The sequence below is a fragment of the Dendropsophus ebraccatus genome, chromosome 7, assembly GCF_027789765.1.
Source record: "Dendropsophus ebraccatus isolate aDenEbr1 chromosome 7, aDenEbr1.pat, whole genome shotgun sequence".
Lineage (NCBI taxonomy): Eukaryota > Metazoa > Chordata > Amphibia > Anura > Hylidae > Dendropsophus > Dendropsophus ebraccatus.
This window is the reverse complement of record NC_091460.1, coordinates 84,440,610-84,467,275: the sequence shown is the minus strand read 5'-3', so window position 1 is coordinate 84,467,275 and position 26,666 is coordinate 84,440,610. Positions and strand designations below refer to the sequence as shown.

At 41.7% G+C, this 26,666-nt stretch overlaps 1 protein-coding gene across 1 annotated transcript in view; it reads right to left on the bottom strand.

Moving 5' to 3' along the window:
- The window catches only part of FSTL5 (follistatin like 5), a 538,172-nt gene that overhangs the window by 273,255 nt on the left and 238,251 nt on the right, over positions 1–26,666 (bottom strand). Inside the window, exons 4-5 of the mRNA XM_069976180.1 lie at positions 19,669–19,922; positions 7,709–7,715 (exon numbers count right to left, since the gene is read on the bottom strand). Coding sequence (XP_069832281.1) covers positions 7,709–7,715; positions 19,669–19,922 — 261 coding nt within the window. The remainder of the gene's footprint in view (positions 1–7,708; positions 7,716–19,668; positions 19,923–26,666) is intronic.

Sequence of the window (26,666 nt, the reverse complement as noted above, 5' to 3'; positions counted from 1 at the left end):
CTCAGCTCTGCTACACTGTCATCATCTCCTTCATTGTCTCAGCTTTGCTACTTCACCATCATCAGGCAGAAGCATTGCATGATGGGAAATGTAGTTTCCTATATTGGATATAGATTGGCTTTTAGAAAAACTTGTAACTCAGGAACGGCAGCAGCTAGAAAGATGGGAGAAGGCTCAAAATACTCAGGAAGACATGGTGAGTAAGGCCAGCTAGCTTTGGGAGCATTTCATTTGTTTAGCTCTTGGGGGGAGTACCCCTTTAACCCCATAGACACCTTGGTCGTTGATCGGGTGGCGGGAGGAGGCTGCAGTATGTTGCCTCCTCCCACTGTCACTGCTGTAGTTCTCCCGTCAGGCAGGCCTCCTTCCTTCTCTGTCCTCTCCTGCTCCCCCCACCCCGATTCAGTCACACACCCCCCCGCAGTACTCCGATCCATCTCCCCCCCCCCCCGCGTGCTCCCCCCCCGTCCTCCAGTCTGGTCCCTCTTCTTGTCCCCCGTCCCCCCCAGATACAGCTCACTTCTTGTGCTGAACAATCAGGTCCCTGCACTGATCGTTTGAATCAGCTGCAGGGACCTGACCTTTTGAATGATTGTCAGTGTGTAACACTGACCCTCATTCACTATATAATGCATTACAGCACGGATTATGTGCCATAATGCATTATATATGTACCTGCAAAAGTAAAAAAACACAAATACATAAATAATTAATTAATTAAAACAAATAAATAAAATAATTAAATAAATAAATAAATAAATCATTAAAATAAATATACACATTCCCCACCCCCCTTTATAAATGATCCCTTATAAATAAGATACACATATTTGGTATCACAGCGTCTGTACTGACCCATTACATTAACCCATTACATTAATTATCCCGCCCAATTAACGCCATTTTAAAAAAAATGACAATTTTTTGTTAATCCCGCCCCCTAAAAAATATAGAAAAAAGCTAACAAAACGTCACATGTACCAAAAGGTGTACCACTAAAAACGTCAGCTTATGCGGCAAAAAAAAAGCTCTCATATAACTCCATTTGTGAAAAAATTTAAATATTACTGCCCTTACAATATGCAAGACACAAACAGCATTTATAGCATAAATTTCATAAACTATAACAAAAGCTATATAAAATGGATATCGCTGTAATCGTACCGACCTGTCGAATAACAGTAACATGTCATATGTAACGTATAGTAAACAGCATACAAAAAAATGATGAAAAACTGCTGCTAAATTGTGTTTTTTATTCGTACCACCTCATAAAAATTTTTATAAAAAATTATTAGGGTGTCACATGTCCCCCAGAATGGTACCGATGGAAACGTCATCTGGTCTTACACAAATATTTTGGCCCTGCAAGGCCTCTGTGCCATGGTATAATGGCTAAAAAAAACTAAAATAAAAAAGGCCCCAAAATTCCTTAGTTCTTTGTCATGTCTGCGGCCTGTGGTTGAGTCTGGTGACGTAAAGCAGCCACAAATGGGTAATTTTTAGAAACACTGGAATAAGGGGAATACATATTGAGTTCTACTTCTCAGTTAGTAATTGCTGTGTTAGAGGGAAAAATGGACTAAAATAGAATATCTGCCAAAAAAAAAAAAATGACAATTTTTAATTTTCCCTCCAACTTGCTTAAATTTCTGCAAAGCACCTAAAGGGTTAAGAAACTTATGAAAGGTTACTTTGAAGACTTTGAGGGATGCAGTTTTTACAGTGGAGAGATTTAAAGGGATAATTAACATACAGGCTAGGGATGAGCGAATTTTGAAAAGTTCGGTTCGATCGAACCGAACTGAAAATGAACCTTGCAATAACGGCTGAATAATTGCAGCTACATTAGTGGGAGTGTGATAGGGTATAGTTTCGTGTAGTTGCAGTTGCTATTACAATGAAAAAAGTGGAAAAAATCTAAGTGCAAAAATAGTGAAAAAAAAAAAAAAATAGCCGGCAAATAGGCAATAATGCCGAGCCGACTCCCCTAATGGTTAATATATTTAATTAATAGAACATATTTTCGTTGTAATTAAGTCACTTTCGTTGTTCAATAATTGAATTAAAACGATTCCATCATTGTGCAATTAAATATACTGTTAAAATAAATAAATATATGTGTTGTCTTGTGTCTTGTCTTTATTTCTTTACTTTATAGACTTAGTAGTGAAAGCCGTCTAATAGACAGAATCCATTACTAAGTCGGGGCCTAGTGTTAGCCGGTATAAAATGGATAACACTAACCCCCCATTATTACCCCAGTACCCAATGCCACCAGGGGTACTGGGAAGAGCTGGGTGCCAGTTTTCCCGGAGCGTCAAAATTGGCGCTCCTGGACTGGGGCGGCAGCAAGCTGGTAAGATTTAGGCTAAACCAATGGCTCTTCCCACCCTGGTGTTGCCAGGCTGCTGTTGCTTGGTTTTTAACCCGGCTGGTTATGAAAATAAGGGGAACCTTACTCGTTTTTTTTTAATTAATAAATAATTTAAAAAATGCATAGGGTCCCCCCTATTTTCATAACCAGCCGGGTTAAAAACCAAGCAACAGCAGCCTGGTAACACCAGGGTGGGAAGAGCCATTGGTTTAGGCCCTCCCCAGCCTAAATCTTACCAGCCTGCTGCCACCCCAGTCCAGGAGCGCCAATTTTGACGCTCCGGGATTACTGGCACCCGGCTCTTCCCAGTACCCCTGGTGGCATTGGGTACTGGGGTAATAATGGGGGGGGGTTAGTGTTAGCCATTTTATACCGGCTAACACTAGGCCCCGACTTAGTAATGGATTCCGTCTATTAGACGGCTTCCACTACTAAGTCTATAAAGTAAAGAACTAAAGACAAGACACAAGTGAAATTTTTTTTTATTCAAATAAAAACACCCCCACAGCCCTCATTGACCAATTTATTTTAAAAAATCCAAACAACCGCTGGTCATCGTCGTAGTCCACCGAATTCGACGTAATCCACTGGATACCGATATCTGAAAAACAAAAAGGGAGAAACACACAAAAAACACACAAACAGGAGCACAACACCCATCATTGTGAGCGGTGTTGTGCACCTTACAGTATGCAGCATCTTTAATGATCGCTGCTTACAGTCTGGCCCCCAAGGGGTTAAGGGAGGATGCATTGCATCCCCCTTAACCCCTTGGGGGCCAGACTGATGTCAGACTGCACCCATCCCAGCAAGGAAGGGGTTAACTGACCCCCCTTCCTTGCTGGGAGGGGTGCAGTGCTGGGGAGGGGGTGGAGAGAGCTGTATATTCACTACCATGTGTCCTCTTCGCTGATCTGCAGCACAATGAAGTCACTGTGCTGCGGACCCGCTAATTATATGTGCGCTGAGCCGATCAGCTGATCAGCTCAGCGCACATATGATTCAAAATGTTTCTTCTAACAATGCTATTGTGATAGCATAATTAGAAGAAACATTTGATGTTTTAATCAAAGTAAAGTATTGATTATTACAGTTTGCTCTGAATTTGCTATGAATTAATGGCTTTAAAAGAGCTTCCTGTAATAATTAATATTTAATTAATAAAACACATTTTCGTTGTAATAAAATTAATTTCGTTGTTCAATAATTTAATTAAAACGAATCCATACTTGTGCAATTAAATATACAGTAAAAAAATAAATATATATATATAAATATACATTTATTTATATACAGTATATATTTATTTTAACAGTATATTTAATTGCACAATGATGGAATTGTTTTAATTAAATTATTGAACAACAAAGGGGCTTTATTACAACGAAAATATGTTCTATTAATTAAATATATTAACCATTAGAGGAGTCGGCATTATTGCAGAGGATCGCTAACCCCAAAATGCCGATTCCTCTAATACTGTTTCCCTGCTTTCCCAGATGCATTCCAGAGGTGTTTGCATCACTTTTTAAAGATGTCTTTGATTCTATTTGTTATTGTTATTTTAACCAGATTCGTGACGAACTTTCTCAAAGTTCGGTTTGGTGACGAACAGAACTTTTTGCAAAGTTCGTAACGAATCTGGTTCGTTACGGTTCGGTTCGCTCATCTCTAATACAGGCTCCACAAATCCACTTCAGAACTGAACTGAATAATTCCTGCAAAATTTCAAAGCCCTCTAACATCCAAACAAGTAAAAGGAAGTTCACCGAATGATGTCACCATAAAGTAGACACGATGTTGCAGTCATAAATAGTTCATGTGGCATGACTATTTGAGAATTTTGAATATACAGGATTGTAATTTTTTCAAATCTTTGCGCAAATGTGTTGTTTTTTTTTTACAAAAAACTACTGAGTGTATCAACCAAAGTATACCACTAACATAAAGATGCATATGTCATGAAAAAAATCTCAGAATAACCGCAATAGCTAAAAGCACTGCAGAGTTATCACTACATAAAGAGAGACAGTTCAGATTTGAAAAATAGGCCCTGGTCATTAAGGCCAAAACAGGCTGCGGTGGGTTTAAGGCTATGTTTACACACTGACAATGACCGTTGTTTGACATGGTCGTTATTACCTGTGTTAAACAACTGCTGCTGTCTTGCATGTTCACCTGGCCGATACTGCGGTATCGGTCGGATAAACACTATTTTATTTCTATTTTGCTTGCAGGCACCTTTGGGTGTGCAGTCTAAGTCTATGTTCACACTGCGTATGTTTCCGTCCGTAGTGCGAACCGCGAATATACGCACGTAGTTTAGAGGTTGATGCGTTCGCTTAAAAGTATACGATATACGCCCGAACAATGCACACTACGTATGAGCTTACGACTGGATCGTATACGGCGCCGTGAAAAATGAACAAGACCATTGTTTGAGGACGGAAATGTTGAAACTCACGGCCGTAGATTTCAGTGCGGTCCCGTACAGAGTACTTATTTCAGCCAAATTGAACTTGATTTTTCGATCCAAAAGTTTCTGTGAATTTTATTGGGCTGGGCGAAGATTTCCAAGTAAATGACCTGTTTCAGATTGCTTCGAAACAAGCTAGGGAAGCATAACTGTACTACGGGTGTATGTTCGCGATTCGTACGCATCCGTCCGCATGTCGATTTTTCCCACGCCCGTAGTTTCAGCCGCACATGTACGGCGGTGTACGAACTACGTCCGGAAACATACGCAGTGTGAACATAGCCTAATTAAGCATTGCACACAAAGTAAAATACAGGTGACAGCCTTACTTTACGTTGTGTGCACAGCTATTTTCTACAGTTCGACCAACTGGGGCCGAAGAAAATAGACATGTTCATTTTTTTTTTCGACCGCAGTTAAACAACGACCGTAGTGTATTGTATACTGTGTGTATATGCTATGGTTGTTTAAATAGTCAAGGGAGGAATTAAATTAGTTACAAAATTGTGCAATTCACTTTTTTTTTTTAGCACGGACAGCATATACCATACTTTTCGCTTTATAGGACGCGTCTTTTGATAAGACGCACCCCTGATTTTACGGGGGGGAAATAGAAAAAAAAATATTTTGCTCATTGTCACAGTTTGGAGATAGCAGCAGTGTGATTGGTGCCAATCCCCCCACATAGTGCCCCACATAGTAGCCAATGCCCCCATATAGTGCCCCACATAGTAGCCAATGCCCCCATACAGTGCCCCCATATAGTAGCCAGTGCCCCCATATAGTAGCCAATGCTACCATACAGTGCCCCCATATAGTAGCCAAAGCCCCCATACAGTGCCCCCATGTAGTAGCCAATGCCCCCATACAGTGCCCCCATATAGTAGCCAATGCCCCCATACAGTGCCCCCATATAGTAGCCAATGCCCCCATACAGTACCCCCATATAGTAGCCAGTGCCCCATATAGTAGCCAATGCCCCCATACAGTGCCCCCCATAGTAGCCAATCCCCCCTGCGACCAGAAAAACAACAAACAGGCTACTCACCTCTCCGCCGGCCCCAGGAGCTCCTCTCCCGACACTCCGGTCTCCCGTCATCCTGCGGGCACAGGCAGTGGGGTACAGAGACGCTGTCTGTGTCCCGGAAGTGTTCTGCAGCGGCAGTCTCTCTGTCCCCCGCTGCCTGTGCCGGCCCTCTCCATCGCTGCTTAGCCGATCAGGAGCCCAGGAAAGTGCTGCTCATTGTACTTTTCCGGGCTTCTGATCGGCTCAGCTGAGCGGCGATAGAAGGGGCGGGCTGTGCCCCTTACATAACACATGTTGGATTAAAAGATATATAGGACATATAGCTATGAAAATATTCAAAGCTATACATATCCTTTACTGCAACAAAAAAAAAAAAGATTGGAATAAAAAAGAAAAAATATATTTTCTTGTATACAATAAAATTCCACAAAGGAAATCTTGTCAGATTCAGGCTATGTTCCCACAACAGGAAAATGACAAACTTTCTGGACAGCCACAAATAATAAACAATAATGAACAATAGTTATGACATTGGTCATTAGTCACTGTTAAAATCACGGCCATCCACAAAGACAGACATAATTTTTCCCTTGTGGGAACATATCCTTAGGCTGGCTTTAAACACAGTTCTTTGGCCATAATAATAATTCAGGCCTTATTTAGGAATCATTTTGGTCCACTGACCATTCATGAGTGGGCTCAAAGTAATTTGTATGAACCCTGCCTCATTGTTAAACTAGCCCAAAGATTCAGCAAAGGTCAAGCACACAACAACCCAATTTAACTGTTTCATTACAGTGCTGCAAAGAATAAAACCCTTTCCCAGCTCCTGCATAATATTGATACATGATGCTCGGTGGGGATAGGGTCTGCTAGATTCCTTACCTACAGTAGGTTCAGTGTTTTTTCCAGGACATGGGAATAAGCCCTAAGTGTAAGCAGTGTGCAAGTCTATAAGAGGAAAAACAGAGGCAGAGTCCTTTAATAACATGTTGAGATATTGTGGTAAAAGGTTGTCGTGAAAAAATTCTTTCCATAACTTAACCTCTTAGGGACATATGACGTACCGGTACGTCATATGTCTCTAGGGGTGTTCAGAGCGGGGCCGCCGCGATACCGGGTGCCGCGTGTAGCCCGGGACCGCGGCTATTAGCGGGAGCGGTCTGATCACCGTGCCTGCTAATAAGGTAATCAGATGCAGCTGCCAAAGTTGACATCTGCCTCCGATTACCGGAGGCAGCCGTTCCCTGGTGTCTAGTGGGGGAGATCGCTCCTCCGGGACGTTGCTGTCTACTCCCCCCATCCCTCCCTTCAGCCCTGGTAGAAATAGTTGAAAATAAATCTTAATTTAGGTATATATAATCCACTACATTTGGTTGGTGCTACTAAATCCTTATACTGCATTTTCATTCAACTGCTGATTATAGAATTCCCTCCCTCTTCCGTGCCATAATGGGTTAGATATTACAGCTAATTTTATTTAAACATCTACTTGATTGACAACTAAGAAGTATGCTGACATTATTTTCAACCTTAAAAGTCATCCTTCAAGGGTTTAAAGTCTGGTGTATTTGTAGAAATTAGAAGATATAAAAAAAAAAAAAATAGAAATCTCTTTATTCTCCTGATAGCTGAAATGTGTTTAGAATCCATCTAAGACATTTTGTCTTGCCAATCATTTGAATAATGCTAGACACTTATCTTGGTGAGTTTTGAATAGCTGTCATTATTAAACTTTAACTTGCTCTCTTAAATATGCCCATGGGTTTTATCAAGGCATACAGCTGCAATTGAATTTTGAGTAATGTTACCGAAGGTAAAAATTTACCATTTAACTTACATACACCATGTCATACCATGTCCATAGAGGAACAGTGATGTGATCATTATTTTCTTTTGCTAACACCAGTATTTACTGCATGTGTATTGCATAAAGAATAAAACATTTAGCAAACTATATTTTCTACAGACTCACACCCACCCTCATATAATATAAAGGGCTTCCTTGTCTAGTTTTGGGTACATTCTCATAAACCTTGTTTCCAGCAGATTTTATACTGAAGTTTCCCTTTGTGGACTTTGTGTTGCAGATTTTATGTTGCCTTCAGTCCTTTATTTATATTAATTTACACAACATAAAATCACCAGTGTGAAATTTACATTCTGTGATATAAACGAGCACTGGTTATTATTAATATTTCTTATAGTATCAGGAAATCACTAATACCAAAAATCAATTAATAGCATGCACGGATTGTGATCATGATTCCAAGTTCATTACAATATTGATAATTGCCAAAAGTACAGACACATTGGGGGATGTTTATTAAGTTCAGTGGTTTTTACGCTGGGCTTACAAATGTCGCTGCAGCACCGGAGCTCAGAGCATTTATGTAGCGGCGCACTGCCTAAACATAAATCCCGTGCAAACAAAGGGAAACCTACGCCAGAGCTCCCGCCTGAAAAATGATAAATGCAGCGCACGCAGAGGCCATGCCCCCTCTGTGCTGCGGTACCCCCGTAACGCCTCCTCCCTACTCTACTGGCGCAGGAGGCAAAGATGGGCCCGATGCGAATAAAATATTTGCAAACAGGCCATTTGTAAATATTTTTAAGCCATTCTGCCAATAAAAAAGGCATTATAGCCTTTTAATAAATTTCCCGCATTGTATACATTCTTCATGCATAGGAGCTGTAGTCAAATAAGCAGGGGCATCACTGAGTTTCATAGAATCGGTTCAAGTAAAGCATTTTTCATAGTTTTCTGAAAGCAGTTTTGGTGCTGTTTATTTTTTTTACATCCAAGAAGAAAATGCCATTCCAGCATCATTAAGTGCTATAGACTAATGTTGGTTTATTTTTTGCACTTATAATGTCATGAATGTGCCTGTACCGAACTCCGTGCGCCCCTTGGCTCGTGCTGCGCGCCTGAGATGGCGCTGATATTCAGTGTTTTTGTATGTTTGTGCAGTGTCCTGAACCTTGTCTGAACACTGCTCTATTTCCTTCTGTGTTTGTTCAGCCACACCCGCTTTGCCTGAGATACTCCTGGCCACTCCGGAGTTAACTATGATGCTGGTTAGCTAGTCTGATTGACTGTTCTCTCTGCCAGTCAGGTTGCTCTTGCCCCAGGTGTTCTGAGGAGATTAGGGGTCTGGTCCAATCAGCTCCTGCACTGGACCTCTGGTCTCCTATATAGTGTCTGCCAGCCTGCCTCTCACGGCCGGATATGAGCTTGTCTCTGCCTGGTTCTGTTTATTCTGACTCATTTGCTTTGTATTTCTGACCATCCCTGCTAGCTGCCTGCCCTGACCATATTGCCTGTTTATAAACCTTGCTTCTTGGATTGTGTTTTTGTACTGCGCTGCCAGACTGTTGTGACCCGGATTCCTGACCATTCTCATTGTGTTTTGTCTGTCTGTCTTGTCTTTTTGTCCCACCAAGCCAGTACAGGGACCGCCGCCCAGTTGCTGCCCTGGGGTTTAGCCTAGGGGGGCAAGTAGGTAGAGGACAGTGGGCGGGGCTGAGCTTAGGGCAGCAACTGGGCGGCGGTCCCTGTACTGGCTTGGTGGGACAAAAAGACAAGACAGACAGACAAAACACAATGAGAATGGTCAGGAATCCGGGTCACAACAGTCTGGCAGCGCAGTACAAAAACACAATCCAAGAAGCAAGGTTTATAAACAGGCAATATGGTCAGGGCAGGCAGCTAGCAGGGATGGTCAGAAATACAAAGCAAAAGAGTCAGAATAAACAGAGCAGGAGAAACAGAACCAGGCAGAGACAAGCTCATATCCGGCCGTGAGAGGCAGGCTGGCAGACACTATCTAGGAGACCAGAGGTCCAGTGCAGGAGCTGATTGGACCAGACCCCTAATCTCCTCAGAACACCTGGGGTAAGAGCAACCTGACTGGCAGAGAGAACAGTCAATCAGACTAGCTAACCAGCATCATAGTTAACTCCGGAGTGGCCAGGAGTATCTCAGGCAAGGCGGGTGTGGCTGAACAAACACAGAAGGAAATAGAGCAGTGTTCAGACAAGGTTCAGGACACTGCACAAACATACAAAAACACTGAATATCAGCGCCATCTCAGGCGCGCAGCACGAGCCAAGGGGCGCACGGAGTTCGGTACAGGCACATTCAAGTTGTAGCCTAAATTATCCTCTTAAGTTCAAAGACAAATTTTGTTTTTGCACTCTTGCTTTTTCCACTTTATATTTGAAAGGCCATTGAATTTTTTCACCTAGAGACCCATATGAGCCCTTATTTTTTGCGAAACCAATTGTACTTTGCAATGACAGGCATTATTTTCCCATAAAATATGCTGCAAAAAATAATGGACGTCATTTGGGACTAAAAATTATGGATGTCATTTTAAAAATTATAAACGGACAAGAAAAAACATTGTGTGAACTAATTGGCCTTTGGGTGTTTCTTTAATTGAAAAGTCAATTAAATTTAATAGTAAAAACGGTCAAAGGATGGTGAAAAACTGTGTGTAAACAAATAAATAACATCTAATGTTTGCAAAAGACATCCAAAAATAATTGTCATGATCATTATTGTGACGTCCGCGCAGAGAATGTCCATTATTTCATTTCATGTGCATTGGACATCTGTCATTCTATTGACTTCAAGTTAACTTTAGACTGATAAATGTTATTTTCTTGTTTGTTTTTATTTTCCAATTGTAACTTTTTAAATCTATCTTCTGCATGTAAATTTGGAAATATTCAGCTTTCCTCAGCTGCTATTAACAGCATTTAAAAGTATGCTTTCTGACTGCCACATAAAAACAGCATGAACCTATAATGTGAAGCTGACTCTGGGCACGATGAGTAACTGGTGTAGAGTTCACTAAGTATTGAGGTTGGAAGAAGATAGGGATCTGTAACCACCATCTATTTGTGAATGGTATAGTTATATTATATAGAGAAAGGATATGACCCAGGAGCCACAACACAGGACCCCAGTTCTGTAAGGCTACAGTGCTAACCACCATGCAGGATTTAGCTTATAGATTAAATGGGCGACTTCATGTACATCATATGTTTTAGCCAATGCCTAATCAACAAATATTTTACACCACCTAACCATATCTGCAAATGTGTAACATTTTTCAATAGTGATTTAATAAACTACCAGTCACCTTATCATAATAGTTATAGCATTGTACTCTCCTCACATGACTCTGTTTATAGACTTACTATATAAGAATATATGGGGTGATTTATGAAAGGGTGTAAATATACACCTGGTGTAAACTGCCCACAGCAACCAATCACAGCTCAGCGTTCAGCTCTGGTAAAATATAAGAGGAGCTGTGATTGGTTGCTGTGGGCAGTTTACACCAGGTGTATATTTACACCCTTTCATAAATCTTTGCCTTAGCTTTGCTTTATACTGAGCAAGAGCCCGGTCCGGATCCTTATTGGACCGGCGCTCTGATTCTCCAGGCTGCAGACAGGCAGAGAAACCAGTCAATCACAGAGACCAGACAGGTGTAAAATCAAGCCCAGAAGCTTCTCAGCTTAACTCCTGCATGTCCGGAAGCTGAGAAGCAATCGGGTGTGGCACACAAAAGCAAAACACCAGGCCCAGTTCAGACCAGGCTACTGCAGATTTCTGACAGGAATCTCCTATTTACCTTTTATTCAACCATTCCTTTTTTAAATAGTCTCATAATAGTAAGCTACCTAATCAGTGTCTCACCCTGGGCCAAGAAGTATTTTTCACAACTATGCACGGCTCATACAAGATCATTAGTGAGGCTTTTACAGCTGTCCTCAGTTTTACATTTTCTCTGGCAGATGTGTTTTCAATATTTTGAACTTTGTTATAAAAAACTTAGATGGCTCTTTTCTTGCCGCAGGAAGACTTCTACATTGCTAGCAATAAACTCTTAGTAACCATTTGCCAGTTCAAAGCATTATCTTTAATATGGTACTTTAAATTTGAGTAGTTTCTAAGGCAACATGGACGCCAGAGACACAAACACAGAGCACTTTGTGTTCTTTATAGTGATCCTTACATCAAACAGCATGATTTAGTAATTATATTCTTAAAAAAATTATTGTTTTAACAAAATATATATATGTGTTTATGTGGTGAGTAGAAATCCCCATACACTGGTGTTATCTTCAAGCAACTTAAAGGGGAGCTATCAGAAGGTTAGACAAATCTAACCTGCTGATATGTCCCTACTGCACAAGAGTATGTCTCTTACCTTCCTCCTTGGCACCGTTCGGGTGCAGTTAACCCCTTAAGGACAGAGCCTGAAATGGCTTTAATGACAGAGACAAATTTTATGAATATGACCAGTGTCACTTTAGTCATTAATACCTTCGGGATGCTTTTACCTATCCGGCTGATTCTGAGATTGTTTTCTCGTGACATATTGTACTTTACATTTCTGGTAAATTGGAGTCGATACTCATAACAAATCTTTATGAAAAAAAACCAAATAATGTGAAAAAATGTGAAAAAATGCATTTTTCCAACTTTGAAACTTTTTTGCGTATACAGAAAGTGGTTATACCACATAAATTATATATTAAATAGCATTAGCAACATGTCTACTTTATGTTGGCGGCATTTATTAAACTATTTTTCATTTTTTTTACACAATAGGGAGCTTAAAACATTAGCAGCAAATTTCCAAATTTTCAGTAAAATTTCAAAATCAGATATTTTTAGGGACCTGTTCAGGTTTAAAGTGTATTTGAGGGGCCTGTATGTTAGAAAGCCCCACAAAGCACCCCATTTCAGAAACTGCACCCCCCAAACTCTGCAAAAGCAGATCCAGAAAGTGTTTTAACCCTTTAGGGGAGTCACAGAAATAAAAGCTAAGTGTGTAAGGAATTTGAAAATTTTAATTTTCTGTGCAGAGATTTTATTGTAATCCAATATTTTTCATAATTATAAACCTATTACCAGAGAAATGCACCCCAATAATTATTGCCCCGTTTCTGCAGTTTATAGAAATACCCCATATGTGACCCTATTGCGCTATTTGACGCAACCACAAGCCTCAGATATAAGGGAGCGCCTAGTGAATTTCAACGCCTCCGTTATATTTGGTCATTTTTGACTGTACCACTTCAGGTTGGCAGAGGCTCTGGGGTGTCAAAACCTAAAAAACACCCCTAAAGGGACAACATTTAGAAAACTACACCCCCTCAAGGAATGTAACAAGGGGTGCGGTGAGCATCTGGACCCCACAGGTGCTTCACAGATTTTCCGAACAATATGGCGTGAAAAAAGAAAAAATTATTTTTTACACTAAAACGTTGTTCTAGCCTTCAATTTTTCATTTTCTTAAAGGGATAAGAGGCAAAAAAAGACAAAAAATGTGTAGCGCAGTTTCTCCCGAGTACGGAAATACCCCACATGTGGACATAAAGTGCCAAGGGGGCGCAGGACGAGCCTCCAAAGGGAAGGAGCGCCAATTGGCTTTTGGAAGCTGAATTTCACTGGAAAGGATTTCAAGGGCCATGTCGCATTTACAGAGGCCCTATGCTACCAGGACAGTGGAAACCCCCCACAAGTGACCCCATTCTGGAAACTACACCCCTCAAGGAATCTAACAAGGGGTGCAGTGAGCATATGGACCCCACTGGTGACGGGCACAAATGTGGAACAATGTGACGTGAAAGGGAAAAATTAAATTTTTTCACTTTCATGGCACAAATGTGCCCGTCATCAAGGGGTCCATATCCTCTTTCCCCCCCCTGTTAGATTCCTTGAGGGGTGCAGTTTCCAGAATGGAGTCACTTGTGGGGGGTTTCCAGTGTTTTGGCAGCACGAGGGCTCTGTAAATGCGACATGGCGTTCATCATCCATTCTAGCCAAATCCAACCTCCAAAATCCAAATGGCGCTCCTTCCCTTCGGAGGCTTGCCCTGCGCCCACATGGCGCTTTATGTCCACATGTGGGGTATTTACGGACTCGGGGGAAATTGCTCTACACATATTGTGTGTTTTTTTCTCTTTTAACCCCTTGTGAAAATGATAAATTCAAGGCTAAACCAACATTATAGTGTAAAAAATGTAATATTTCATTTTCACGCCACATTGTTCCACATTTGTGCCCGTCACCAGTGGGGTCCATATGCTCACTACACCCCTTGTTACATTCCTTGAGGGGTGTAGTTTCCATAATGGGGTCACTTGTGGGGGGTTTCAACTGTCTTGGCAACACAGAGGCCTTTTGAATGCAACATGGCCCCTCAAAATCCATTCCATCCAAATCCAGCCTTCAAAAACGAAATGGTGCTCCTTCCCTTCGGAGGCTTGCCCTGCACCCACATGGCGCTTTATGTCCACATGTGGGGTATTTACGGACTCGGGGGAAATTGCGCTACACATTTTGTTTTTTTTCTCCTCTTTTAACCCCTTGTGAAAATGATATATTCAAGGCTAAACCAACATTATAGTGTAAAAAATGTAATATTTCATTTTCACGCCACATTGTTCCACATTTGTGTCCGTCACCAGTGGGGTCCATATGCTCACTACACCCCTTGTTACATTCCTTGAGGGGTTCAGTTTCCATAATGGGGTCACTTGTGGGGGGTTTCAACTGTCTTGGCAACACAGGGGCCTTTTGAATGCAACATGGCCCCTCGAAATCCATTCCATCCAAATCCAGCCTTCAAAAACCAAATGGCGCTTCTTCCCTTCGGAGGCTTACCCTGCACCCGCATGGCGCTTTATGTCCACATGTGGGGTATTTCCGTACTCAGGGGAAATTGCTCTACACATTAAATGTTTTTTTTTATCTTTTAACCCCTTGTGAAAATGAAAAAACATGACAAGATTAATAATTTAGAGTAAAAATTTTACAAAAATTACACTAAATGTTGGTCTAGCCTTGATTTTTTTCCATTTCCACAAGGGGTTAAAAAAGAAAATGAACACAAAACGTGTAGGGTAGTGTCCCCTGAGTACGAAAATACCCCACATGTGGGCATAATGTGCCATATGGGCACAGGGCAAGTCACCAAAGGGACAGAGCGCCATTTAGAGGCTGGAATGGAGGATGGAGGCCATGTCGCAATTACAAAGCTCCTGTGCTGCCAGGACAGTAGAAACCCCCGACAAGTGACCCCATTCTGGAAACTACACCCCATAAGGAATCTAACAAGGGGTGCAGTGAGCATATGGACCCCACTGGTGACGGGCACTTACGTAGAACATGTGCCGAGAAAATAAAAAATACAATTTTTTTCATTTTCACGTCCCAAATGTGGCCGTCACCAGGGGGCCATATCCCCGCTGCCCCCCTTCTTAGATTCCTTATGGGGTGTAGTTTCCAGAATGGGGTCACTTGGGGGGGTTTCTACTGTCCTGGCCGCACAGAGGCTTTGTAATTGCATCATGGCATCCTCTAATGGGAATGGCGGCCATACCTACTTAGCTGGGGAAAAGGGACCATTCTAATTTATTTGGGGGTATTAGGCCAATTATTAGTTTATAAGGTTGGAAATGACAGGTGTCCATCAAACTCAACCTGTGTTGATCCAGAGGAAGGCAAAAACCCCTCGTGAGGCAGACGACAGTAGCCTCATCACAGGGAAAAATTCCTTCCCGACTCCATAATGGCGATCAGAATAATCCCCGGACCAACGTGACCCCTGAAATAGGAATAAGGGACAGAATTTAGATAATGTAGAACCCCAGTGACGTGTGGTGCGCCTTGGAGCTATCCAGTATGCAGAGGCCGGGGGGATCAGGACAGGTGTCCCACTGGAAAATGGTGTCCTTCCTGATCCCCCTGTTACCCCACACTCTGCACTTCTTCTGGGGTCTCCCGTTCTCCAGTGTGGGGGACGTCACCTGGAAAATGTTGTCCTGGTGCGATACGGGGTCCCACATATCCAGAAGCGCTGGGTCCGCTCCATGGCTGCTAAATATTAGGGCGCTATTACTGCTTCTGATATGTTCGGATCGTGCCGCAAGCTACAGGGCAGCGAGGGACCAGAAGAGGGGGTGCTGGTATAAAAGTTATCCCGTACAGGTGGTAACCTTTATCCAGCAGTGGGAAGATCAGTTCCCGGACGATCTCCCCACTAACTCCGAGGATGGGGGGGAGGGGGCATCTGGGGGCTGGATTCGGGTGTCCCTTCCTACATACACTCTAAGGGTACATGCACACTGCGGAATCGCGACAGATAACCCTTCGTGCATTCCACAGCTGGCACCCGCCGGCGGACTGATGCAGGCGCACGTCTCCACAAGTGTCATAGACTCCATTCTATGCACGGGCGGATTCCGCTCTCCGTCCAACGTGTTCATTCTTTGGATGGACGACGGATTCCGCCCGTGCATAGAATGGAGTCTATGACACGGGTAGAGACATGCGCCCGCATCAGTCCGCCGGTGGGTGCCAGCTGCGGAATGCACAAAGGGTTATCCTTCGCAATTCCGTAGTTTGCACGTACACGAAATCTGTAAGTGCACCCTGAGGTACTGTCACAGAGTTTGTAGAATTTCACGCCATACCGTGATCTCTTATTGGGACGGTACTGGCAGAAAAGACGTGTCTGGGGGGCAGCGCACACTACGCTACCCCCAGACATGTCACTGGATGATGAGGATGAATGGAGGAAAGAAGGATCCCCCCCATTCATCCTCACTGGCTGTTTCGGTGTCGGAGGTAATAATAACGTATCCCTCTGACGCCGAAAACACCCTGGGGGCCATCTTTATACGGGGATTGGTATATGGGGTATGTAGTGGTGTAGTGTCAAACTTTATTCAATGTAGTGTGGTGTAATGTAGTGTTTTTTACGTGTTTTTTTACAGTAAGTATAAAAAAAAAACCTACGCCAACAAAGGAGTTGCTGATAAATGCCGCACTTATGTGCGGCACTTATAAGCAGACCGTGGCAGTAGGATATAGATAAAAAACACCCTACGCCAAAAAGGAGGAGTTGCTGATTAGCAGCGCACTTTCGTGCGATGCTGATCAACACTCAGCGGCGATAGGGTGCGGAAAATAGAAAAAAAAAATTTTTGGAAAAAAAAAACAACCTTTTTCTACATTCTGAATATCCCTGTAGCTGCTGATAAGTGTATTACACATATCAGCCGCTAGAGGGCAGCAGAGCGCAAAATGCGGAAAATGACGAGGCTGGAGCCGAAAATAGCCGAAAGAAGACGACGGGGACCGCCGGAAAGACCCGAAGACCGAACGGAATGACAGAGGACGCCGCGAACCCGGAAGACGCCGATCAGGAGCCTGGGACAGGTGAGTAATGTACAAATACCTGCTCTGGACCCCTCGGCTACCTAGCTGAGGGGTCCAGGGCAGGTATTTACTATATTGTGGCACTCTGATCGCCGTGCCACCGGCCCGATCGCCGTGAACGGCCGGCCGGCCGTTCACGGTGATCGGGCCGGTGGCACGGCGATCACCATTACTTTTTACAGTAATGGCGGTCGGTGCCGTCCTCGGACAGCACCGACCGCCATTTTTTTTCCGGGTCATCGGGTCGCCGATGACCCGGAAAGGTTCCGATCGCCGCTATTGGCTGATCTGAATTGATCAGCCTATAGCGGCGATCGTAAGCACGGGGGGTGTTAACCACCCCCCGTGCCGTGAAGCTAAGATGGCCTGCTATGATTTATAGCAGGCCATCTTCCCCGACCGCTGTGTGTGAACACGCAGCGATCGGGGAAACATCGGGCGTACCCATACGCCCGTTTGCGTTAAAGCCCAGGCAACGGGGGCGTATGGGTACGCCCGATGTCGTTAAGGGGTTAATACTGTAGTTTGCTACATGGTCCTGTAAGACCGTTAGGAGCATGGGGGCACCCGTTAGGAGCACTGCCCGCCTTCATTGCGCCGACTCTCCAGCCGTTAATTTGTTCTGGATTGTATGTTGAAATCATAACTTTATAAAACATACTTGATTCTGAAGCCCCCTTAATATCATCCCAAAATGTGAAAAAAATAAGATTTAAAATAAACCCCTTCAGGACCGTGCAATTTTTCGTTTTTGTGCTTTCGTTTTTTCCTCCTTGCGTTTAAAAGTCCATAGCACTTCCTTTTTTCACCTAAAGGCCGACATGAACCCTTATTTTTTGTGCTACTATTTGTACTTTGCAATAACAGACATAATTTTTCCATAAAGTATGCTGCGAAACCGGAAAAAAAATATTTGTGCGGGGGGGAGGGGTTTTGTTTACACCATTTGTCCTATCGTAAAACTGATATGTTATCTATGTTCCTCAAGTCAGTACAATTACAACAACATGTAACTTTTATTTTATTTGATGGCTTTTTAAAATTCTAAATGCTCCTTAAAATTGCTTTTATCCTTTGGTCTATGGGGCTGGTTGAGGTGTCATTTTTTGCCCCATGATCTGTACTTTCTATCGGTACCTTGATTGCGTATACAACTTTTTTTATCGCTTTGTATTACAGTTTTTTGGAATTGATGCAACCAAAAATGTGCAGTTTTGCACTTTGACAGATTTTTGTGCTTACTTCATTTACCATGCAAGATCAGTAATGTAATTACGCACACGGCAATACCTAATATTTTTATTTATTTTATTTATAAAATGGGAAAAGGTGGGTGATTTAAACTTTTATTAGGGGACGGGATTTTTTATTAATTTATTTTTTCACACAGGAATTAGAAGTCCCCTGGGGGACTTCTATGTACACAGCATTGATCTCCCATTTAGATCAATGCTGGTCTGGTCTGCTGCAGACCAGACCAGAAGAATACCAAGCTGGGATCAGCGTCATTCCGATGCTGAGGCCTAGCTGGGTAAGTTAAATGGAATGCCCCTCCGTGATCATAAATAGCTGTTAATGCCATCCACAGAGCCCCGCGCGTTCCGTCTGTACCCTCGGACTTCCTGAGGAAGTCCGAGGGTACGGACGGAACGTGTGGGGCTCTGTGGATTGCACCCCAGCCTATCCCTGTCTCCTTGATATAGTGATATACAGCCTTGGTCATCTTCTTTCATAGATATATCTTTTTTGCTTTCTTAGCACTATTTACTTTTATCACACATTTGTTGTCTACATTGTTTATATCTCTGTGCATGGTAGCCTGCCTTATAGTTATATCTACACCTTTTTCATTACATCTATTTATAGGACAGGGAAATCATATATATTGTATATGGGGTTGTCTGTACTCGATAGCATTAGACTCTATGCTTTCCTTGGAGTTTTTTGGGATTTTTAAATAGTTTTAATTGGGATCTTTTTATCTGTATTTTTGTACCTGATTAAATAAAGTACTGTTACATATGTAATATCTGGTGTGCCTGTGTTGCCATTATAGTACACATCTTTTGTATTCTTTATGCTCAGGGAACTAATACTTGCAATCATGCAATTTGGACATTTCTGCATGTAAAAATACCAGTTATGTTGTTTATACTGTAGTGTAATTTTTGTTTACTTGAAAAATCCCTAATCACTTTTTGTAGTCACTCTAGATGACTTAATTATGTACTTGTTTGGTCATTTGTACTTATGTATTGCAATGTACTCTCAAAATGCTAATTTTATATTGCAGCCTGTCTGTGCCAAACTGTAATAGGGTGTCCTATTAGGGCAGACATGGCAGCCTACAGAAGGCCCCTAGCTGCCATGACAAGTAAAGGGCACCTCACAATTGTGAAGTAAAATGGTTGGCAATTTTAATGGTAAAAATATAGAAAGTTTTACATTTAGAAAACCAACGATTTAAATAACACCCCATTTAAGTCAGATAGCACTTTTCCTTTACATCATAAAAGATTAATTTCACTTCTTTGTACCTTACCTTTGAAGAAACAGTCTTCATTGTGAACCATGATGATTTTTTGCTTTTTCTGGCATGCAGCTCTGTGGACTTCACAATGATTTTCATAGAATTCTCCATCTGACCCACAAACTGGTTTGTAATGTGGTTTACAGCGCTCCATGCATGCACATTCTGCTTGTCCTGTCTCTTGGTTAAGTACACAGTGCCTTCCAAGACCACAATACTTATTTTCACAAGATCCACGCCCATCCTCCTGACCAAAGTAACCTTTTAAAAAAAACAATAAAACAAATTATTTTATGTGAAATTATACATCAACAAAATATTACAAGCAGATTATCGCTCTGTGTAATAAGTAGAGATGAGCGAACTTTTCGAAAGTTCGTTCCGACCGGACTTATGGATTTTTTTGAAAAGTTCGGTTCGACTGAATTTAGGATTTCTTCGGATTTCATAGTTTAAAGCATATACACTCTGGCAAGGGTCCAACTATAGTACTTGTATATCTGTATAGCACTTTTTTTAGAGTTTTATTCTACACACATGTACAAGGTATATACAGTATTTGTGCCTCAGGAAAACACATATGTCATATACACTCTTCCAAGGGTCCAACTATAGTACTTGTATATCTGTATAGCACATTTTTGTTCTGTGCATCCTTTGCTCTCCTATGCCTAATCTATCTACCTATCTATCTTTCGCCCTTTCTATTTTTCTCTCTCAAACACTATATGTTTCTCCTCTCCGCTTCCCTAATAAGTTTTTGTCTTTGCTTTTGTACAATATCTTCTCAGTGCAGCAGCAGCATCTGTTTTGACAGCAGCATCTGAAGACTTCAGAGCAGCTCTTCCCTGGTGTCCAGTGGGGAGATCGCTCCCCCTGTGACGTTGTCACGGAGGAGCGATTTCCGTGACTGATGCCAGCCAGGGTCTCCGCCAAGATGGCGCTGATCCCGGCTCAGCATTCGGTTGCTTCCGGCTGCAGCAGTCGGAAGCAAACGAGTGCCGATCTCATCGATCTATGCTGCATATCTATGCAGCATAGATCTGAATGAGAGATCAGTGCACTTATACTAGAGGTCCCCCATGGGGGCTTCTAGTATAAGTGTAAAAGTTAAAAATAAAGTGTCATTATTAATAAAAAGCCCCTTTCCCTAATAAAAGTCAGAATCACCCCCTTTTCCCATTTTATAAAAAATAAATAAATAAATAAACATGCTTCGTATCGCCACGTGCGTAATCGCCCAAAATATTAATTTATCACATTCCTGATCTCGCACGGTAAACTGTAAACTGCATAAGCGATTTTAAGGAACATATATTTGTTAACAATGATTTGAATTTTTTTACAGGCCATCAGATACAATACAAGTTATACATGTTACATATGGTTGTAATCGTAACGAATTGAGGAACATACATAACATGTCAGTTTTTCCATAGGACACACGGCGTAAAAACGAAGCCCCCCCAAAGAAAAATATTTTTTTTTTTCAATTTCACTGAGCATATAATTTTGCTCTGATTTTGCAGCATATTTCATGCAAAAATTCAGCCTGTCATTGCAAAGTACAATTAGTGACGCAAAAAATAAGGGCTCATGTCGGTCTGTAGGTGTAAAAACGCAAGTGCTATGGCCTTTTAAGCACAAAGAGGAAAAAATGAAAACGCAAAAACGAAAATTAGCCTGGTCCTGAAGGGGTTAAGATGTTGCCCAGACAGTCTTCAGCTGAACGCTAAGCTTTGCAGAAGAGCAGACAGAAAATGTGTCTTCTCGGCTCATGTTCTCCATAAATTAGTGTCAAGTGACTGCACCTTCCTATGTTTATTTATTTATTTATTTATTTATTTTTAAATTATGAATGAGTGAACTGAACCGTTACGAACCAGACTCGTTACGAACTTTGGGATAATTGTACTTTTGTCACAGAATAGACCAGGATACAAAGATTATTACTCCTTGTATCCTGGTTTTCTGTAAATATCCAGATGTGTGACATCACCCCTGTTAGGGTGAGACCTTAAATTAGTCTCCTCAGATATACCTGGGTGCTGCCTAATCAAAAATGTAATGTGACAGCTGTCTGTGAGTATTAACCAAGACACATGAAACTTCAATGTTCAAGCTTATCGAATTTATTAAAGGAAAATCAGTTTATATCTTTACAATCAGGTTAAAAAAATAGAAGAACCCTGTTTAGCCGCAACAACAAAAAGTTAAAAAAAGTCCAAAAAAAGTCCCATCACTGTCGCAGAAACAAAAAAAGTCCAAAAAAAAGTCCCATCACTGTCTGAGAAACAAAAAAAAGTCCCATCACTGTCCCAGAAACAAAAAAAAGTCCAATAAAAGCCCCATCAGTTGTCCCATCGGCTTTCCCATCACTGCAAAGTTGTGTAGACAAATGTTGGTGACTCATTGGGTATCTTGGTGTCCAAGACCGTGCACCCCAGTGCTGATGTCTGGTCCTTTAATTATTGGCAAGGGCAGTACATGTCTGTTACTGCCCATTGGGTCAGTATTCCCCCAGAAGTCCACCAGAAAGTTAGCCTATTCTTGCCACTGTCACTTCCCCGTTGCTTTAGGGGGCCAGTTCTGCACAAGTTTTGCCTCCACATGCTTCTAACTATCCACCACTTTGACTGCAGTCCAACCTGCCTCGGTGTCTTACCAACCATGTCAGGCCTGGCTCTCTCAGGCTGTCCTCCATTTGTCCTCCATGTTGTGAGCCTGGGTGAATGAAGCCACAGTGGGCAGGAGCTCCTCCGGACCATCAGGGAGGAGAAGGAGGTATATGAATGGCTGACCCAAGGTCAACTAACGGTGGGAAGTGTTGTAGCCCACAACGGGAGGAACATTGTCTCTGCAGTGCAGTAGGGAGGGCTGCGTCATACACTTTGTATTGCTCATGTGATAAACCTCATAGTGCACAGGTTTCTTCGAACATGTCGTGCCAATTGTTAATCCCTTTTGAGGACGCGACTCTGTGAGCAGGCATCAAGGACATCATCCCACTTGTCCGTATTCTGGAAAATGTGGTAACCAACATCATCAGCGAGAAATCCCAGGCTGACCATCCTCCTCCATGAATAGTCTGTTTGCAATCATACTGGCCTGGGTGCAATAAGGTACTGCCTCCTCCTCCTCAAATAGTTTGTTCCCAATCATACTGGGCTTGGTGCAATCAAGTTGTGCCACTTCCTCCAATAGTCTCTTTTCAACCATACTGAGTTGTTTGCAAGTGTTTGCAAGAAAAGTGCTACTGCCTCCTCCTCCCCCTCCTCCACACTGGGTCCAATACCGTACTATTACTGCTGCTGGTTCCACTGTCGAATGTCTGTTTTCCACCCTACTGGGTCCAAGGAACTTTGTGTCCTATGTCCCATATAATCACTTACACCTTGGCTAATTTTTTTTCACTATTTTTGCACTTTGATTTTTTCCACTTTTTTCATTGTAATAGCAATTGCTATTACGAAACTATATCCTATCACACTCCCACTGTTGTATCTGCAATTATTCAGCCTTTATAGCAAGGTTCATTTTAGGTTCGGTTTGCACGAATCCGAACTGCACGAAGGTTTGCCGGATCAAACCGAACCGAACTTTTCAAAAGTCTGCTCATCCCTAATAAATATCTATTCATAACTTGGCAGGTCTCATGAAACAAGCTCGTTCTCTGGAGTATTCTCTCCAGGAGAACATTGTCCTTTCCAAAAATAAAGATGGACACGTTTTTACTCTGGAATTTTCTAAAGTCGAGCAATATCCAGTTTGAAAAGGTCTCAGACTAAAAGGTCTGTTGCAAGTGGGACTCAATCATCTGTACCAGATGGACCGCCAAAGTCTTGTTCTGATGATTTTTATATGAGACGTTTTAGTTCACAGAATGGTAGTTTAGGCTCTTCTGCCATGTCTCCCGTAGGACCACCACGCAGTGAAAGCTTCCCTCACATTTCCTCTACCCCAGGTATACCCAAAATGGGTGTTTGAATTGCAGATTGGCCACCTAGAAAAGAAAATGTGAAGGAAATAAGTAGAACAAGTCAGGATATTGAGACATCCAGTATAGAAACAATGTCTGTGAAGAGTAGTCCTAGTAGTCAAGTTAGTACATCCAATATGAATTGTAGTGACTCTGTTATGCTAAAAAGTATCCAGAACACTTTTAAGAATAAAACAAGACAGGCAGAAAGTTTAGATTCAAGGTTTCTGTCTCCCAAAGGTTGTTCTAGTGGTAGCTCTCCTAGGAAGTCCACCGCAGAATAAGGCAAAGGAGTAACAGTATTAGTGAGTTTGATATGGAAAATTTTGAAGAATGTATGTCACCCACTTTTAAGACAGGTCCATCACTCCATCACTCCACCGAGAATACGGTAGCACCTCCTCCATAGACAAACAGGGGACATCGAGCCATAGTTTTTTTGATATAATAAAAGGATATAAAAATGAGAGACGTGATCATCGGGGGCACGGGCCATCAAAGTTAAGCAAACTATTACTGAGCAGTGGCAACAGAGGCTCTGGATCCTCCCTGGATGTTATAGATGGTCAGAGGATGGGCATATGGCCTTTAAAGACCGGGACAAGCCACTAAAGAGACGCTCCAAATCAGAGACTGGAGATTCTTCCATTTTCCGTAAGCTTCGAAACGCAAAGGTCGAAGGAGAACTTGGAAAATCTGGAGACATTGAGGACAGTCGTTCTGATGACAGTATTAAGTCATGGACATGCCCCAAGTGCTTTGCTCATCAGGATGTTCAGAGCATGCTTTTTGACTTGAATGAAGTTATGATCAACCGGCATAATGAAACACCACCACTGGGGCTTCAGCCGCCGCTGCCGCTTCTCTGGCTGCCGGACCATTGTCACACTCTTCCAGCTTCAATTCTCCGACTGGTAGCTCCGAGGACTTAAACGTGAAAGAAAATGTCCACCAAGGAGACGACAAAAGCAAAAATTTGGTCATGAGCTGTCCGTACTTCCTGTACAAAATGGGAGGTGAAGGGGAAAAGAAAGTCAGCTTGTCCAAATCGAACTCTGGCTCTTTTTCTGGCTGTGAAAATTAATCTATTGAGTCGACGATGAGTTCACACTTATCACAGCATGTTTTAAATGACAATGTTTCTGTTTTTCATTTCCAAAAGCAACATTTGAATTAAAACATGCTGTTCTAGTGCGGTTCGTTAACGGTACAGTTCAGACACACGCAAATTTTTCTTCCAAGAAAACCCGCTGAAACAAACATTTTAAAAGTCCACTCATCTCTAACTGTTGCCATATTATACACTAATAAGGGCACCATACTCTACAAGGAGTCGCGCTTGAAAGAATACATAATGGCCTTCTGAGTCACTAAGAGTAGCTCATATGGGCTGTAGAGCTGTAATATAATACTAGAATCTATCATTGTATAAGGCGGGGATATTTGACATATTGTTCTCTATAATAGATAAATTTTATGTAGTTATCATGTGTATGCGTTATTATTATTATTATTATTTTTTATTTTTTTTGGGGGGGGGTAGAACATGCCTTCATCTTTTTAGATCCTAGTAGTGCCTCAAGAGGCACAGCTCCATACATTTAGAAGTTGCTCTTGCAGCTTGTCCCATTTACATGGGTCAGTATCTCAGGGTCACAAATCAGATATTGATTAAATTTCTAAGGATGGATTCACGCACACCGCATCCAGTGTGATACTGATATCTTTTAAAGTCTATGACACTGCATTCTCTCTGGGTCCCAACACACTAACAGCCCAGTCAGTGAATGGCAGCCTGTGATATGGTGAGAGTCCACCCTTAGGATGGGTTCACACTACGTATATTTCAGTCCGTCTTGTGGTCCTCATATTGCAACCAAAACCAGGAGTGGATTAAAAACACAGAAAGGATCTGTTCACACAATGTTGAAATTGAGTGGATGGCCGCCATGTAATGGCAAATATTTGCTGTTATTGTAAAACAACGGCTGTTATATTGAAATAATGGCAGTTATTTACTGTTATATGGCGGCCATCCACTCAATTTCAACATTGTGTGGACAGAGCCTTTCTGTGTTTTTAATCCACTCCTGGTTTTGGTTGCAATATGAGGACCACAATACTGACTGAAATATACGTAGTGTGAACCCAGCCTTAAGCTATATTTGCATTGCTATCAGAGGTTTTATTTGGAACCTCTGTCAACAGTACCAGTAGATTAATTGTATAAAATAGCACTGCATGTACTTTTCTTCTTATGAAAACAAGAGACACCAAAATAGAACATGATGGACCCCATTTTATGACAAATGATCCCAGCTTGCATCCATTGTGTGTCAAATCTATACTTCATAGTTTTCTTATTAAAATTAGAAAACAAGGGGTAGGCAAAAACTAGTCTTGAATTAAAGAAAACATCTTTAATAAATATTCAACCAATATCAATGTATTTGCTCAAATTCAAAGTATTTTACAAAAGTTAGATTATTTTCCTGTTTAAATATTTAATAATATAATTGAATTAAAAAATTTATTTCACCTTGACTTTGTTGCAAATTCACCCAGCATAGTGCCTAATAGCTTTCTAACAGCCTGCTGTTAAACAGACATGACATATAATACTATGCTCATTTTGTATTTGCAGATAATTAACCTTGATCGCCAGAAAATTTTTAAGAAGGCTGCCTTATTTGACCGGCTGCTAATGCATCGTTGTCTTTTTGTGAAGAATGAAAAGTACAAAAATCATCTGACAGTAATTATGCATGACTATTACAGAATATGCTCAGACTGTAGTTAAACATGACTCTCACGTCAAGGTAACAACCAAAACACACATTTCTAATCATTTCAACATCATTGCATCTATTGTGTGGCACTTTATTTCTGCAGTTCTATGTTAATTTTTGTTTATATTTTCCCATTTGTTATTAAGATTTCGTAGTGGTTGTATATGCACTGATATGCAGAAAGATAGAAAAAAGTTGAACTAACAACTTTTTCTATTTAACTCCCAGTAGTCTCCT